This window comes from Anopheles ziemanni, chromosome 2 (assembly GCF_943734765.1).
Source record: "Anopheles ziemanni chromosome 2, idAnoZiCoDA_A2_x.2, whole genome shotgun sequence".
NCBI classification, from domain to species: Eukaryota; Metazoa; Arthropoda; class Insecta; order Diptera; family Culicidae; genus Anopheles; species Anopheles ziemanni.
This window is the reverse complement of record NC_080705.1, coordinates 39579990-39599164: the sequence shown is the minus strand read 5'-3', so window position 1 is coordinate 39599164 and position 19175 is coordinate 39579990. Positions and strand designations below refer to the sequence as shown.

Below are 19175 nucleotides of genomic sequence, written 5' to 3'. Positions count from 1 at the left end.
CTACAGCGTCGGTCAATGACGCTGGTAGTTCCTCCATCCGGAACAAAAGAACCTGAACTGCACTGAAAATTAATGAAAAGTGGATGCATTTTGACTGCCACTTGATAATGTTTATCGAAACACTGAGATCAATTCCTAGTAAAATGTATTACGGTGTAGTATGGTAGTGGGTATGTATGAAAATCAATGTATATATCTCGCTTGCATCGGTTATTAGGCAACAAGAACCGGGAAATAATGATTCCGAAATACATTCAACAGAGAGCCTTGAAAAGGCTCTGAAAGAGCCGGAGTAAAAAGAGAGAGATAAAAGGAAAGCACTGGCCGCAAAAAAAATAGTGCACAAAACACGTGCCGAACTGTGCTGTGCAGAGTTCGATTTCGAATAAACTTGTTCTAAATAACAATCAAATGAACAGAAAATAGATCAAAAAAGTCACAAACGAAACAGTAAAACAGTAAAAGCGTAAGAGGAAATGAATCATACTACATAACGTTATAATACTGCTACACTTAATTTTTACAATTCTTTTCTACTTCCTTACGAAATCATTATATGTTTTGCTTTATGTCCAACCTCAAAATCAATAGATAGTGGAAAATGTATTTGTCGCGGAAAATTTTCACTTCAGTAAAAGGTAAACATGTTGTTATGTTTTACGGAAAACTAGTGAAAGTGGCAATAAATGCCTCGGAATTAGTTATTCTAGCTAATACTTAAATCACTGAATTTGTGAAGGAAATTGTAAACCGACCGTTGCGTCTCTTGCAACCGGAGATTAAGCCGAATTGCTCTTTACATGCTGAAAGGATTGATAAGGGTTGTTCATACGAACTGAAAACGCTGCCGCACTTGGCGCACGAGCTTCTTTTTGCCTTTGTACGCGATTGTTATGTTCTCGATGAGGCGCGAGAAGTGGGCCGGACCGTCACGTGCCAGCATAAAGGTGTCGCGCGCTTTGCTGAGAAAATCGATAAAATCACTGTAATGGCGCGGCGAGATGTGAGAGAGCCTGGGAAGGAAAAAAAAACGAGAGGGAAAAATTCAAGATATAAAATAAAGAACAGTACCATGATTTAAAAACAGTCAGACGCGCCATTACCTTGAATGTGTCGTGTTGACGTAAGCCGAAACAGCCGCTTCAAGCAATTGATTTAGCGGTTCCCGATCGTAGCTCAGCTTAATGCACTGTCTCAGATTGTTACCTGTAATGGTATGAACAGAAAACATTTCTTCTATTAGTTCCATTTGCAAAGCACAGGTCGCACAGCAATTGCAGTTGTGGCCTTGATCGTCGCTACCTCTACCGTGTGTTCCAAAGTTGTGCAGTCCAGGCGTCGGCACGCTGCACCGCCGAAGGATGTCCGACAGGACCGTCGCGCACTGAACGTTCTTGATCACCAGTGGGATCATCTTCGACAGTTCCGCCTTGCCGAGCGAATGGGACAAAGCGCATGCCCAATGGATATCGTTGATGGCCGGATGGGTGTCCTGGTTGTAGGCCAGCTGAACATTCTTCATTGCCAGCATGGCCAGATTGTAGGCACGTGCCGGATAACCTCGGTGCTCCATGTAGCTGCATTGAAAAAACGGTAAATAGATTGTTGTTATCCAATCATCTGGAAGTCAGAGATAAAAACAACATACCGAGCGATCGTAAAGAGCTGGCTAGAGGTCATGATGTGAGTGGCCGCATCGATTACAATATGGTATGCCGTTTCGAAAGCCATTGCGTCGTTCTCGCACAACGTGAGCGCATTCAGGGCACAGTTTGGTGGATCTTTTGTGGCGCACTGGAGGGCCAGCGTGCGGGCACAGTTGGACAGCTCATCCTGCTGGCGAAAGTTTAAGTTCAGTCTCATGATAGTCGAGTGTGACATGATGGTCGTCGCAACCGGGCCCGTCGCTTCCGTTGGAGTAAACAGATGGTACCTTTAAAGATAAAAAAAGACAACATACAATATTAAAGCCGGAGGGAACATAGAATATAGGCAGAACATCCCATCGATACGTACCAATTCTGCATGATGGACATCAGTGCATCTATACCGACGTGCGAGGCACAAGTTACTAGCCATCGGACCATTTCACGGCGACGCCAGTTCAAGCAGGTTAAAGTCATTCGCATTACCTGCAGGCCCAATTCGAAGGCCACACCGAGAAGTGTCTGGCTGCGTGGGCCATTTTCGGGCGTTGCAAATCGAAAAGCATCTTGTGCGAGCTAAAAAAAGAACGGACCGATCAATTAAAATTACAGTCAAACATGTTTAATTTCATTTAATTTAATAGGTACATCAGGAAAAATATTTAACTAAAAAATGTTAAATATACAAACAAGAGTAGTTTGTTAATTAGAACCAACATTTTTCAAAGTAATGGATCAATTTTCATTATATATTATAATATTGCCAAACTTGTTTTGATCACATAAGAATTGTTATTCTTGATTATGCTTTCAAAAGGAAGCTCTTTAGAATTTATTTTTTCGCAAAAAATAATCGCTGAAATTTGTCTTGTGTCACTTTTTTATGCGAACTATTAGGAGATTAACCGACCGATTCCAACTCAATTGGAATGCGGTAAATGAACCAGATTTTGAAATTATTGTCCCTAAAGTTTGATATATTGCGTTATTTTTGTATCGAAATCTGTGTTTCTAACTTACCCTGAACAGATGCGACGAGCTGTGAATATTCCGGCGTGCATTCTGCAACACGGCCGACAATCGCTTTGTATCGCCCTTGGCCGCGCTCAGCATCGTCGAGCTGAGCGAGCACTGCTGCGTCTCCAAGTGGCCCAGCGTCCACCAGCGTGGATACGGCGAGTGCATGAAGTTGTTGTGCTGCAGCTCGATGCCGTTCACCGATCCTTCGTTAATGTTCTCCAGTATCGGGAAGCGCATCGCGCGCAGTCCTATCTCGAACGCCAGATCGGGATACTGGTTCAGCAGCGAGGCGAAGAGGAACCGAGCGAGCGTATGCATCGGCACCGACTCGGGATGGATCATTTCACCGAGCCCACTGGTAGGACCACCGTCGAGCAGTTGCAAACTCAGCATTCGCAACACGCTCACCAGCATGGTGTCCAGATCAATACTGCGCAGTCGCTGTATCAACTGATCTTGCTGCTTGCAGATTACGTGCTGTGCGTAGAGACCATGGGGCATGATGCGTTGCTTGCTAAGTGCTAGGATTGCCGCTTCAAATGCCAGCGTCAGGTAGGTTTCCTGCCGATCGGCCGAGTCTGCAATCGGTAGGTGCCGGTACTTCGGTGCAATGATGTTGACGTCTTCGGGAGCGGCCGCTCCATTGCCGTTGCTGCCACCGCCAGCACCACCGGCACCCCCAGCACCTCCATTGCCAGCGTCGTACGCTATACGACTCATTTCGTTCATCTGAACCGTGACGGCTTCCGGTATCAGCGATGCCTCCGTAAGACAATCGAATATGCACGCAATGGCGTCGAGCGGAAACTCCACCTCACATCCGACGCTGCAATCGATGCACTTGGAGAGGCAGTTGGGTTTCCGATTAACCTTGATCGGTTCAAGAAAAGCGGTCGAAGTCGATGCAGCATTCGTGTCGACTGCGGATGTGGATCGGTTTGAAGAACCACAAACGTTACCACCACTATTTGAAAAGGAACTTCCATGAGCCTTTGCCTTTCCGAAGGCCATAGGACAATCGTCTTTATGTTGATTCGGCTGCCCCATCATATCGCAATCGGTAGCATTGAACGAGTTCATTCCCGCAGACCGGTCGAAAGGCTTCGAGCTCGAGCAGGAAGGCATGCTGGAGGAAAGTGAGGATGATGGACCTCCATACAGACCACCGTAAATCGCTCCTGGCGGTGGTGGTGGTCCTGCATGTAAAGCACAACCACCGCATGGTGCCATCGTTGCAGATGCTGGAGGGGCATAGGAAGTCGGAAGATGTTGATGCTTGTGGTGTTGTACAGGCATCGCAAGAGAGCAACAGATAGGTTTGACACAGCACGATACCGTGCCAATGGAGGATGAACCTACTCCATCGATCGTGTTGCACGGAGGGGGTGGTGGAGGAACTGGAGCTCCTAGTGCTACCGATGATGAATGCCCAGAGGAGGATGATGCGGCCGATTGTTCTTCCTTGTGAATGGGGCAATTGCACTTTGGTTGGAAGGAAGATGTCGATGTCGATGCCGACGCAGCGGCCGATGAGGGAGCCAACGAAGAACTGGACGTTGATGAGCCGGTGGCGGACACTCCTCCCCCGCAGCTGGTTGATGGAGCTGGAGGTAGGTTTACCGCAGAGGAACCAGCCGTTGTTGTCGTCGTAGAAGCGGTCGATTGTGTGGAAGACGTTGCTGGCAGCGGGGGTGGACCAGCAACGATTTGTCCGATTTGCGCACGCGAAGTCGAAGGTGTTGGTTGCTGCACCGGTCCCGAAGGTTGTGGATGACGCATGCCACTAACTGGAACGATCATCGGTTTACCCCGCACAAAGGCAAGTTTCATGTAAGGATAATCTCGACTGCAGTGCGGTTGCTGCTGCTGCTGTTGGCCGCTACCTGATGGTTGTGGCATTTGCTGGGAAGCTGCCGACGGGCAGTGCATCATTTTACGATACATTTCCGGCGCCTGCTGTGGTGGCACACCACATCCAACCGATCCACTCGATCCACCCGCAACGAATGGACCACATTTTGAGGAGTTACACATAATACCACCAGCGCTCGAGCTACGGTGGATACGTTGCTGCTGTCCCGAAGTCGACGGCATGGGCATTACTCCTTGGGGTGGCTGCGGGGGCGGTGGTGGTGGAGGTGGTGCCGGTGGACCCATCGGATGGTGATTGTGATGAATTGCGGCACCTTGCGCCATCTGAGAAGGGCCAGGACCACCGCCACCACCACAGCCTCCCGGTGCCAGATTGTTGTGCTTCGTCGAGGAGGAGGAGGAACTGGAACCAACCATTTCGTAGTAGCATTTTATTTGTAGACACTTCGAACAATCCTTCTTTATTGTCGACGGCATGGGAGCGATGGCCGCGTGATGGTCCGGCAGCATGGGTCCGGAAGGAAACATCGGTGGTGGAGGCTGATGCTGATGCTGATGATGTTGATGCTGATGCTGGTGACGGTGCAGTTGACATTGGCATCCTGATTTTCCTTCTGATGAAGTCGATGGATGTGGTTGTTGTTGTTGGTGATGCTGCTGGTGGTGGTGATGGTGTTGATGATGATCTGGCAGCATGCCCGGTGCCTGAGCTCCCGAGGGAAAGCTAACCGGAGGATGATGTTGCTGACGGTGCGTCTGACACTGGCAGCTGGATTTTGCCTCGGATGATGTCGATGGTTGCGGATGATTGTGGTGATGGTGGTGCTGGTGCTGGGGGTGGTGTTGTTGATGCCCATAATGTTGCTGAGCCACGGAGGAAGACGGCCCGGAAGATGATGGCAGTGACATTGATGCTGTTTGCTTTGATGATGAGGGTTCCGTAAGCTGCAAACCCTTTGAAATGCAGTTACATCGCTGACCAGAGGATGTACTGCTGCTACTGCTGCTTCCTGAACCCACGGTGCTTGTCGAAGGTTCGCTAGAGGAAGACGCTCCGCCCTGTTGCTGCTGCGGCTGCTGGGGCACCTTAGGTTTGTGACGCAACCAAAGGGCCTGCGCTTCGCGCTGTATTTCGCGCATCGTACGTACAACACTTACGGAAAGCCGAAGGGCAGCTTCCATGTGTCCGTGGGAACGCAACGAGTCGATCCGTGCCGCAGTCATTGAAATTTTCTCGTGCCACAACGGTTGCCCATTGGCGTTGAAGTTTGATTTTGCACTCGGGTGATTTGCGACTGGCGCCTTGCTGGAACCGGCAATCTGTACCGAGTTGCGGCTCGATAGCTTGTAGCTGTCTGACTCAAGGATTCGCTTTAGGTGCTCATTGTCCCACGACATGCTAACCGCGTCCAGTGCCTTGTGAAAGATGGTGCGTGGAGCTTTGTTGTTGTTTTTGCTCACCCACGAGCCATTGTTTAGCTTAAGGCGCTTGCAAGGTCTCCCGCCCGTCCCCGCGTTACCACCCCCATCACCAACGTTAACCAGTTTTGCACGACCACTTCCACCGGCAGCCACCGCTGATGGAACATTTGCGCCTGCCGGGCCGGCTGCCGAGGCTCCCCCCTCTGTGCTGGCTCGTCGCGAACTTGGACCTGCGTCTGGATCGAGACCGGCAGCTTCTGGATCAAGTTCGTCCTTTTGCGCATCCTTTTTCTGCTTTTCGATGCAGAATGAGGAAATTCCGCTAGGACCTGGGACTTCAGCATCGTTCGGTTTGTCGCAAGGCGGCTTATTTTTTTCGTCTTCGTCACAATCTTCATCGCAATCCTCATGACCGCCGCCGACTGGAGCGGAGGAAGTGGAGGGTCTGGCGCCATCATCCGCGATTGACAACCGACGATGCCTGTTCAAGCCGGATGGACCAGGTTTTTCAAAATCAAGCTCCTCCACCCGGTGATGCGTCGAAGACGAGGAAGATGAAGATGACGAGGATGAGGAAGAAGAAGAGGATGGTCCAGCAATGGCTTCAATAGCTTCATCACTTGCGCGCCGCTTCGAAGTCGTGGCTGATGATAGTTCTCCGGCGATTACCTCCGACTCACTCTCTTTCGCGAGTCCAATGCACTCCTGATTGGCATCTTCGCTAACGTCAAAATTGGGCACAACGGACCCGGATTCCGTTACCATACTCGTTCCAGCAGAGCTGCTTCCTGCACCACCACTGCTGCTACCCCCACCGACCGCTGCCGCCGCGACACAGTCGAAAAATTTCTTCGGCTTGATGTCATCCAAAAACACCGGTCGATTGCACTCGCACTTGTTTTCTCCGCAGATGCAAGGACTCTGGAAGAATCCTACGCCACCGGAGGCCCCTTTCGGACCTGTTCGGCCAGGTCCAGCGCCATCGACAACACTCACGGAACTCCCACTCACGGGGCCACCAATCATCCCGGGCTCATCGACATCCATCGATTCCCGCGAACTGTCGTCATTTTCCGGCAGCATCTCCGGCAAGCGATGCTCTTCTTCCGGCACGTTCAAAAGATTCAAGTTCATAAACTCCCTGACCTCGCCGTCTTCGTCGTGGTGGGCTCTCCTGCTGCCATCCACTCTCTCAGCCTGCTCGACTCCATCGACGAAGTTTATGTCCTGCAGAATGTTGTGCACCTGATCGACGACGTCCTCTTCCATGCCGTCGTCTCCACGGCGTCCGCCAGCACGAACAACGTCATCCTCGTGATGATCCTCTTCGTCGTCACCCAGGCGGCGCCTGTGGCCGTTAATGTTTCCTCCCTCGTTCTCATTCTCGTTCTCGTTGCCCTCTTCCTCATCTTCTTGTCCATTGCCCCCGCCCCCACCCTCTTCGATAGCTTCGTCCATCTCTTCGTCCGAATCCGAGTCCGTCTCGGAGCTGTCGTACTGTTCGTTCAGATGATGGTTGTTTCCACCACGATTCCCATTCCCGTCTCCGCCGAGCCGGTTTCGCATCACACCACCATGGCGATGGTTGTACTGCATCCGGTACGGATTGTCTTGCAAATGGCCCAGACACGCACCACCACCGTTCGCGTGATTGTTATGTAGCGCTGGCTGATGCTGCTGTTGCTGCTGATGCTGCTGCTGCTGTTGGTGATGATGATTGTAGTGCATCATATTGCGTAGGTTGTTTTCCCGGAAGAACCGATTCCTGTCGCGCTCCCGTTCACGGTTCGAGCGATCACGAACACTCTCCCGATTGGACGAGGAAGGCGAGGTGCGCAGATCCGGATCCTCTTGGGGGCACACATCGCTCTTGGACCATTTCTCGAGCAGTGTCTTCCAGTGCATCCGTTCGGCATGCGTCGACTTCGGGTTCAACACAATGCACACCCACAGCGCACCGAGTTGGTCCCACAGCTGGCGACACTTTTCCGTCATGGGGGTCCCGTGGTTCTTCCACAGTACCAACCGCGGATCGTTTAGGAACTGCTCCGTGATGAGGGTCAGCATGCGCGCACCGTTCGAGTCTTGGGCTCGTAGCATTTCCCGCACTTTTCCGAACAGCGAGTTCAGGTGCTTGCTGCTGTAGTAATAGCTGCCCTGGCCGAGGTATGTTTTGACCGCCTCGCAAACCTGCGTCTCGTCCAGATGCCACGAGTGGTCGTCATCCTTCGATGCGCCAGCCGTTGGATCGGGCGCACCGCAGATGGAGTTGATTTCCGACCGTTGCTGCAATATTTCGTCCGCCAGACGCTGCGCGGTCGGTAGCACTTCCGTGTGATGCTCGGCGATGAGATATTGGATGAATTTTTGCAACTGCTGCCGGTTCATCTGCAACAGCGTCTCGGATATAGGAACTCGTAGTTTCACCGTCTCGGCATTGCGTATCCGGTAGAGGGCCAGCGCGACGACGTGATGACACCAGAAAATGTCCTTCGTATCACAGCTACACGTTACCGATGTAATCTTACATCTGTAGGAGGAATGAAAAACAGGAATGAACTTTTTTCTCTATTTTAAACGTACAGAGCTAGAGTGGAAAAAGTAAACGCTAATTATATTCGATTCGCTATCGATATTAAACATAAATTAACATTAAATAATGAAAGATTGTAAAAAATATCTAAAATGTCGTTATGCTACTTAGTATACGGTTATTATTTTGCTTGCAACAGTGAGTTATGTGACCATTTAGTTTTAATATCTCAAAATTACTATAATCATCAATGTATTGTATAGTTAAGGTTGTTTTTTGTTTTTTTTTTAATTGATACACAACACTATTTTAATAATCAAAATTGTGGACAAATGAGATGAAAATCATTTTTGGATTATGAAAGATCCAAAATTCGATCACCGATATTTATTACGTCAGCTTTAAAAAATTGATATATTGACCTTATGTTTCTTTCGTATTAATAGGTTTTGAACATATGCATAAATAAAGTTTAATAAGTGGATAATTTGTAAATTATATTGAAACAAATCTTTAGTAAACGATCAAGCAGGAGCGCTACAATAAAATATTACGTGTGAGCACAATCTACTACTGTGTCCAAAAAGTAAGGTGACTTTGGTGCTCAAATTGAGCGCGTCAAAGGTATTGGTGGATTGTTATTTTTTTATTGTTGCTATATGTGTTTTTGATTTTTACAGCAAATTTCATGTAAAAATATTCATCTGGATAGGAGATATGATTTTTTTTGTGGCCTACTACACGTATGACCCTCGTTTGGCTAGTTTTTTGGTGCTGGCTTATTCCTGGCACGGTATTTATACGATTGATTGATTGTTTTACAGTCTGGAGCATAGTTACAAGTCTCGTCTACAGTAATAATGCACTTCGTCTTGTCAATTTAGTCGGATAGCGCTGTTTCACCCACTTCAACGCAACACCTTTTTTCAAAAAAATTCAACGATTTTGGTACCAGTCGAGTTCCAGGCCCAAAACCTCCTCTAAAATGGTATTTACTGATACTTTCGATATTTCAATATCATCGGTGAAGTCTCTAATCATCAATCGACGATTATTTAACATTGATTCCTTAAAATTTTGAACGTAAGCTTTGTCGAATGACGAATCGTTGAGGATGATGTGTCCCATGACGCCTTTTTGGCCATTGTGGCCATGGCGGCCATTTTGGAATTCACTAAACCCCTCGTAAACATTTTTTTTCGACATTACTGCATCGCCAAAAGCTATTTCAACGAATCCGCAGCTAAAAATTAGTTACGCATACAAAATTTTAAGCAAATTCTTTGCTCCCCAAATGTGCCCAGGGTCGGGTCAACGAGGGTCATACGTGTAGTAGGCCACAAAAAAAATCATATCTCCTATCCTGATGAATATTTTTACATGAAATTTGCTGAAGAATTCAAAAACACATATTTCAACAATTAAAAAATAACAATCCGCCAATATCTTGGACGCGCACAGTTTGCGTACCAAAGTCACCTTACTTTTTGGACACAGTAGTATGTGTTGCTTACTTTATATCCTCATCTAGTTTCAAGTAGTTTATACAGTAGGGCTTATTCCGAAAGAAGTCGTCAACGCTAATCGATCGTATAGCAAATAGACGGTCGTCTAATAAACGGCTCGAAAAAGGTATCCCGAACGAATTTCATGAACGATCGTTAATATGATATACGATCGATAATACAATAAGCTCGAGCAATTTTAATTCCCCTCAATGCTCACACATAGCTTTTTGGCGACTGTGCTGCAACTAGAATAGCGACTATTTCATCTCCTCTCTTCTCGCCGGGCCGTGGAACATCCAACACTGGGCAAAAATATCGGTTAGCACTAGTGTGTAATCTTTACACGCTTTCCAGACTGCACCGTCGCGTAACGCGACGTCGCCTGACAGGCGCTGAACTCCATGCAAAAAAAACCTAGCGCGATTCGCGCGACATCGCGCAAGGTTTTTTTTTATATGGAGTTCAGCTCCTGTCAGGCGACGTCGCGCTGTAGTGTGGACCCCGAGTTAGATTCATCGTCGCGCTATTGAACATGTTCGTCGTGGGTAGATCAATGATCAAATCGGACGCTTTCTCATGGACAGGTTGGCGTTATCGACTGCTCTTTAGTCATCGACAACTAAACGGTCGTCATTGCTGTAGATTAAGCTTATGTGATACCTATAACGATCGTTAACTCAACTGCTCGACAAATTTACTCACAGATGGCAAAGCTCAAAGGATTTTATTGACGATTATTTCGACGATCGTTTGTTTGAACGGATGTGATAGGTTTGCAACCGATTTTACTCAAAACGATCGTTTATTTTTAGATTAACGATAGTTTACCTTTGACGATTTCGTTCGGAATAGGCCCTAGTGCTTTTGAAGGATTTATTACATTCACACAGTGAAAAAAACTACATAAAAATATATCACTTACCGATCAAAGCTCACGGACACCTTGAATTTCTTATTTTCGTCCAATCCACTACCTCCACCACCACCACTACCTCCGGAAACTGACCCAGCGATGGCAAGGTTGTTAAATGCATCGCCCCGATGATGGTCGATATTTCCCGCATTATACGGTTGCCCATTCGGTTGTATCGGTCCGGGACCGATCGCTGGCGGCACCAGCACATGTCCGGGCGGGAAACCGGCGGCAGCTGCGGCCACCTGAGCACCACCGGCGCCTTGTGGTTGCCCCAGCGCGGCCACTGGCGGCGGAGGAGAGATGGGTGGCGCATGATGATTGTGAGGAAGTTGTTGCTGATGATGATTGTGATGAGGATGGTGTTGTTGTTGCTGTTGTTGTTGCTGCTGTTGCTGCTGCTGTTGTTGCTGATGCGGCTGATGATGATGCTGGTTGTGATGGTGATGGTGATGGTGATGATGGTGATGATGTGCCTGCTGCTGTTGCTGATGCTGATGATGATGATGATAGTTGTTGTTCAGCAGGTTTTGGTTTGGTGGAAGTAGGTAGCCTATGATTTCATTATTACGGCTTCCGGAAGACGAGCCTGCATGGTTGCCGCTGCCATGGCTGTGGCGTTCGCTTTGGTTCGGTGGATGCGACCACACGATTCCACTCAGGTGGAAGCCAACCTGAAGGACGTTCTCAACGCATCCCGTTTCCACTAGCTTGAGCCCGGTGCAGAAACTAAGGCTTTGTGATTCCACCGAGTTGATCGAGGAAACCCTTTAAAAAACAAACGCACGCATAATTAATTACACTCTCATCTTCGCAACCCCAGTTAAATCTATTCGCTTACGAGTATATGGTGAATGACTTAGCTATAAAACTTACCTTGATAAGGAACTGTACATACAGATGTCCTTCTCATTGCGCGGAAAGGACCAAAATACGATCCGCCGTTGTACCGGCTCCGGTATTCGATCGTACCGTTCCTCAATCTTCTGAAACGGCTCATTTTGCGCAACAATTCGGGCAGTGATGTCCAGCAGGGAGTAGGGTTGATGGTATGGTCCATGAGCTTTCGCAGATGTACTACTACTTTTGCTACAGTTCGATGCCTTCGCCGGGTCTCTGTTGCAGTGGAACATCCTTACACTGCTGCTTCCGTCAGGAGGACGGAATGGGGTAATGTTTTTATTGCGACACCACTTGGCCCCCTCCTTCGACCCAGGCCTGGTACAAAAAGCGGGATTTTCTACATACGATAGCCAAGGCGCTGCATTTCAGCAATAGTTGTAATCACTGTTTTGCCAAAAACAGTTAATTTTTAGTAATTAGCTCCATAGGTTTGCCACTATCATGGTTGTGAGCTGGAAATGAAAAGCATAAAAACGTCTTGTTGCTTAGTCATGTCAACCTTAAAAGCAAAAAGTGGGTGATACAGCAAATTACGCTACTAAATTTAACGGTTTTCTTTTTTAATGTAGCGTTATCCATTTTGGATAAAATTGCTACTTTAAGCGTACAAAATGCATACAAAATATTGTATCATTTATTTAACTTTCAAGGTAGGGACACAATGCAGTTGAATTGAAATTCGGAGCTGACAGTTTACTGGACTTTACTTGTTTACTTGTATCTATTTAACACCTGGTCTGCTATGGCTATCATGAGTTCTAGAATGTTGCTTCACCGAATTAAATACATGTGTAAAGAAACATAAAAGCTGTAGTAATATCGAAACTTGGGAATGATTAGGGAAGCTAAGTTTTTGCTTGGCTTTCTAAAACCGTTGGATTCGGTAAACCGAATAAATTTTGTGAACAATTTAAAAAAAAAATATACTAAAAAGGAATAGTAGAAACAGGTTAGCAGTTAAGTTTTTAATTAATTTTTTTTCATGGTAAAATATTAAAATTGAACAGTTTTGGGACCTTTTACGGCAATACGCACAAGAAGCTATGCATTTCTTGTCTCTTGAGTAATACTTTCGGAAAAGACTTTAAAACTATAATTTAAAAAATGTAGAAAAAAACATTTTTAAATAACAATACAATTTTTTAATGTTGGCAGCATATTAAAAATTACCCTACAATCAGGAATGGACCTTAATATATTTGATAATGTTTGAAAAATATTTTGAAATGTGTGTCTTGTTTGATTATAGACATCTCGTGTTCGTAATAGATTGTGAAACATTCTTTCCAACAACCAACCAATCGTTTGCACACAGATAAGAATTTTTCTGGTGGCGTGGTAAAATCGATCTACTAAAAATCTACCCACCGCCCCCTCCCGTTAACACTACTAAGTGGGAGAAATTGAACACCGAGATATGATTATCTTTTCCCTGTGCGTACTCCACCCGACACGAGTGCCAAGCCGTAATCCCATTCCATGGCTCATGGCCTCCCCCCCGAGGCGGTCCGATTCCGTTCGGCATTTGCGTCGTTCGACGGGCTCTATCTGTCCGGAATGTCGTTGCCGGACGGAGGTAAAAAGCCACCGCAAACAACTTGTACTCCTTTTCTTCCCTGTTCGATCCTTGTGCGGTGGTGGTCCCCCACACGGCCTGGTGGGTGGTTGGTGGTTTTCAAATTTTATTGATGACCATACTGCGCACGATTTCCATCTGGGTTCACTCCAATCCACTCTGGAGTGCCCCTGGAAACTGGTGTGTCGGCGTGTGTGTGGCGAGAGTTAGTATTATAGTGTACCCCCCGCGTGCCGTTGGTTCGATTTGGCCGCGCGCATGTAATACTATTATTTTTTAATAGTAATAAACCACCTACGTACTTCGACGGCTTTTCTCTGAGCCGAGGCCCGTGCCTGGGTCGGTCGGTTCGAATGCCACAAGATACATGCTCCTCTGCCCTTCGCGCTCTGGACGTCCATCCGGTCACAGGTCGACTAGGAGAACGAACCGAAGGGGGCAAAACAAGAAAAGTTTTTTGTGCAAGAACGTACCACCAGCGCCGAGAGAAACATCCTCCTCTTGCTATGCGGACACACACACACATACACACCCAGGTACACGCGTCGTAAAGATGAAGCCCCGTGTGAGCCATAATCGTCGATGGCGCGGGGGCCCACCCCGTTCCCCGTGCCAGATCCTACAAAAATAATAATCCCGGTCGCTCCGGTCCGTCGGTTGTTCGCCGTCGTAGCCGTCGTCCTACAAAACACACCTAAGCAGTCATCGTCATCGGCGTCCAGTGGTGGTCGCATTCCGTCTCGGTCGCTCTCACCGGGTTTCCCCGAAAGTGCTTTGATTATTCCCCGACACAGATGAGTCTCAGTCTCCGTCATCGTCATCGTCGTTTTGGGCTGGTTTTTTTTCGTTATTGAGTTCGGTCGATTCAATTTCCACTTGCACGCGTGCTCGTGTAGTTGTGTGCGACAATGCGCCGTCGAGCAAAGTAGGCATCGTCATCGTCATCGTCGTCGTCGTCGCCGTCGCCATCATCATCCTTTTGCATTCAGGACGCGTGTGGTAACACACAGGATCATTAGAAAGAATCCCCTTCCGTTGAATGTGTGTGCACTTTTGGCACCGCACCGGGGACGCGCACACTATTGGCAGGCAGTGCAGCAGCCGCTGGAAGGCATATTACTTTTTATGAGCACATGGTGGTAAAGAAGCCGTGTGCCAAAGGCCAGCATCGTGCTGCTGGTAAAACGGTTCCTTGCACACCGAGTAGGCGGCGACGTGAGCATATGAGAAAAAGCATTGGTCGCACGCTCTTCGCTTGCCCTTTTCCATGGGGGGGAAACACGTGGGAAGAAGGGAACCAAGAGGATAGGAAGAATATTGGATTCTGAGAGCATTAGCAGTCGGTTCAAATTGCATTGCGACGGCGCAGTCGATGTTTACACGGGAAACTTTTACAGAAAACAAGCGCGGTTTTGGTTAAGCGCTCTCTAGTGGGGAGAAAACGAGCGAGTGACGAAAACGGGCACGATGAAATAAAACCCATTTAAGCCAACAAACGGCTAATGAGTAATCGATGAAACTTAAGGCTCAATTGTCATTTGAGATTGATTTTTACAATACTTTGATTAAAAGTTGCTCATTTTTTCGATATTTTTAAAAACAATAATGGGTAGGATTACAAAAAAGTTAAGTGCTTAGGTTTTCCAGGAAAATTAATCTTCTCGGGTGTATAAATTTACTTTCAAGATAATAAATGCAACGTAATTTTAGGCTTGAACCACAGACCGGGACTGATACGGACACAAGATCGCATACCATACTGAATCGAAAGAAACAGACGGATAATCAAAATGGATTCGGGATCCCCATCGGTCCAAACAAAAAAGGAACGGAGAGAATAACCTATCATCATCAACTTCATCTACGTCTCCTATCCAGGATCATGCTGGGCCTTTTTTTCGATTCTCTCCAGCGATCAATCCTCCGCTGTCGGCTGTTGGCATGGATTCCGTTCCTGGCATCGTAAACACATGTTCTCATCCGTGCCCTGCTGTTCAATCATTCGTTTGTATTTGTTTTTCTCCATCTCTTTCCTTCAGTAAACATGAGCGCAAGAGAGTGAAGCAGCGGCACGTTGAATGCGGGAGCGAAACGGCAAACGAAACGCCATCGCAGACATTGCTTTAGCTAAACAATCAACGCCGCATACACACTCAGAAAGGTTGAAGCAAGGGAAAGTAGAATAAAAAACCATTTGTGTATGTCAAAGATTAAAAGCTATCATTTGATCACATTCGTAAAGGAGTGTGAGACCGGATGGACGATAGTGCCGTACTGTTTCACCTCCGGTTCTATTGCTACAGGCACGTTTAAAACGCCACTTTCAAGCTGGCTTCAAAACCAGAACGACGGCGACGACATCGGTAGATATTCGTCCACCGCGATGACGATGATGGTTCGACGAAACTCAATTTTGGTTCGATCCTAGCACGCCAAGTTGCCCGTTCTCTCCTTTTTTCGTGGTCGCAAACACGTTTATTTATGTGCGCCATTAAACCTAACGACAGCGGAAAAAGCGGGCGAGAGAGACGGTCGGACAATGGACCACATTGGCCCTGCCGGCAGCCTGAGGACGAACAAGGACGGAATCCACCCCACGGACTCGCATACATCGAGCAAAGAACCCCGACCCGGCGGCAAAGGAGCCGCCGACCCCCCAAGGGATTGCCTTGCAGGAAAGGTACACTCGTTGCCGCTTACCCGGCCGCTTTCGACTCTTAAACCGTTCTTCACAGATGGCACACAACATCAGTGTGCGGACCGGTGCGGTCGGTAGTTTCGGTTGTGTTGGTTGCAGGATGCCTCATCCGCAAACAAATTTAATTTCCTCTTGCACCACACACTATCACCTGCAGCCGGGGAGTGAGTGTTGTGTTGTGGGCCTTTTTTCGGGCGCAGGTGGCTTCCGCCGACCGTGCGCTTCTTCGAGAGCGGCTGGAGCGCAGCACCGATCGTTATTCTGTAAATTTATCTCAATCATTGCACGAAATGGGCAGGTCCCGCAGTAGGAGAAAAAGGTCGGTAGATTTTTTAGGAGCATTGAGGATCATTAAATTAATGTTCCGTATATTATGAAAGGAAAAAAAACATTCAGACGGTCGTCTCATTCGTTCGGTTGAAATAACGGCACGAACGAAAGAAAACAAAATTCACAAAATGACACGAGGAAGCTCATTTTTCCCTTTTTAAGATATTCCACTAATATCCATATTGCGATTGTCGTTTCCTTTTCCTGATCCACTGGCGATAGCTTAAACAGAGGGTACACCGGGCTAGGATGGAAGCGCGCAGTAAAGGAGAAGTATCCCCAGACACGCCTAGGAAAGCATACATAATTGAATTTGAAATTTTGAATTCAATTTATCCTCTATTGTTGGCCGACTTCAAAGCAATTAATATCTGTCAAGACTGGTATTATTTGGGCATGCGCACTACTGGCCCTGCAAACCTTTATTGGACATAATAACACGGTTGCTGCCGTTGCTGTCGGGGCCCGTGTTCGTGCTTTGGAGAAGGAAGAAAAATGGGTTGATAACGAGAAGGGAACTTTTTGCGCCTAGAAAACCTCATTCGGGGCGGCCGAACTGTAGGCCAGATTTGGCCAGTCTGGCCTTTGCGGGGCACAGGGCTACGAAGAGCTTAATCATTGATAAACAACAAATGAAAACAACAGGACAGTTGACAGACAATCGACAAAAATGACATTTGAGCTCCATAAGTTCGCATGCGAGGAAAAGAGATGGAACCGAGGAATGGATAAAGTTCGGTAAGAAAATTCATATTTCATTCGTGTTTGCTAGTGTGAGTACGTAAAAACACCGTCTCGTTTTACACACTTGCTCTATTGTTGAGTGCTGCTCCTTTCTCGCTCGACCGATGATTCTGTCATTCCATTAGCAAGTCGGTGTATTTTACTACCCTCAGTCACGCATTCAATACTACCACACGCCGCGCGTGGTGCAGAGCATCTCTTTCACGCAGCACAATGCAAACAGACCTTGTGTTTATATCACCTACACCACTACAAGCAAGAGGGATTCAAAAGAAGATTATAGTCCATTGCACAGTGGGAAACTGCGAGCAAACAAAGGGATAAAATAACTTCTGATTATTTCCCATTGCGACTGAGGAGCACTCGATATGAATGTTCACGCGTACGTACGATAAAACAAAGACCGATAGTGCAGGACACACCCAGATGACGTGAAATATGTTACATACATAATAAATAATATATAATAAAGCAAAGCAACCACACCACTTGGACGGCGTGGGTTCAAATCTCAAGCGAAACCTGACCATCCCCTGTACGAGAGGACTGGCTATCCACGATGGTCGATACGACAAGAAAGAAAAAGCGAAGCAAATGATAAAACTAGTGTGACACATTTATAACCATTGCGGACATTTCGTACAAAAAGTATTTCCTTTTTGTAATATTTTCTCTAACTTGCATACTATCTGCAGTTGCATGCCTTTTTTTCTAGCACATAGAACACAATCGGATTTTTCCGGAACGCCAAAATAGGATTTGTTTAGCTTGAATTATTATTATTTTTAAGGTCGGGTGCAGGTTTACCATCTAACAACCAAACTTTCACGACCAATCCTCTAAAGATTCTTATAGGGGTGGATGGGGTAATACGCACCCCTTAAGAAAAACTATAAAATTTTCTATTAAGTTGGCTCTTGATTGTTGATTTTATCACTGAATAGGATTCATAAAGGTTCAAACTAGTTACCAGTTCAAGAATGTTTGCTTTTTTAGCTAAGAAAATCGTATTTTTTTCAGTTTTGAAAAAGTTCAATTTTTGATCGATCTGTATCTGGTTGAGGCAAAACGCACCTGTGCTAGGGGTAATACGCACCCCAACAAAGGGGCAATACGCACCACAACAAAGGGGCAATACGCACCATAACAAAGAGGCAATACGCACCACAACAAAGAGGCAACATCCAACGTCAAATAAAGATAGTTTGTTTACAAACTGGTGCATTTTACCCCGACATACTGGGTGCATATTGCCCCCATTCATAGTTGAACACATTTTCAACTAAAATATGAGTATATCTGCATTTTTCCAGAAATTTTCATGAACAGTCTCAAGCACTGATTCTCAATTCACTAAATTTCGTATTCCTCGTGGGTAAATATAGGTTTTTGCACTTAATATTCCTTAGCGGAATGGTACGTCACATTATAACAAAAACTGTCTGAGCTGAGAATGATTTTGTTTTGCGTTTATTTCGCGTTTCTGTTGATGTAGAGCTGCCAAACTCACAGGGTGACCATATTTTAGATTGATCTTACAGGGTGACTACTTTTTACGCGTTAAAAACTCGTCTTTCAAGGGAAATTGGAAGGGGTGCGTATTGCCCCAGGGGTGCGTATTACCCCAGCCACCCCTACCAAGTTTTATTTATTTAGTTATAAATTACATCCATCGGACAGTTTCTGTTAGGTGGCAAGGTAGCTTAGAAGCTTGAGAAATGATAAATCAGATATATTAAAATCAAAAAGGTCTGCTACGTCGTTAAAAGCCAATATCATAACATTTTAAAAACCGTCCAAAACTGGTGAGGTAAAATTGCGTTGAGATGTCGAGTCCTAAGAGATCTGAAGTGAATTGATATATTAATCTGTGCTAATAACGTAGCTTTTTGAAAAACTATATTGCAATTCACGATGGTTGTTCCTAATAGGAAATACAATGCTAAGTGTAGCTACAATTTTATGCTTTTTCGCAAATTAGTTGCATATGAAACCTTCGATCGCACGAAC

General features: G+C 46.5%; 1 protein-coding gene across 1 annotated transcript; it reads right to left on the bottom strand.

Moving 5' to 3' along the window:
- Positions 1–355: 355 nt before the first annotated feature.
- Positions 356–12261, bottom strand: LOC131293545 (uncharacterized). Its single transcript, XM_058321620.1, has 9 exons — positions 11791–12261; positions 10924–11682; positions 5268–8490; positions 2667–5192; positions 2017–2222; positions 1649–1933; positions 1303–1577; positions 1104–1206; positions 356–1013 (listed from the first exon to the last, which is right to left on the bottom strand). The coding sequence occupies exons 1-9, from the start codon at positions 12045–12047 to the stop codon at positions 827–829; spliced, it is 7821 nt and encodes a 2606-aa protein (XP_058177603.1). The 5' UTR covers positions 12048–12261; the 3' UTR covers positions 356–826.
- Positions 12262–19175: the final 6914 nt, after the last annotated feature.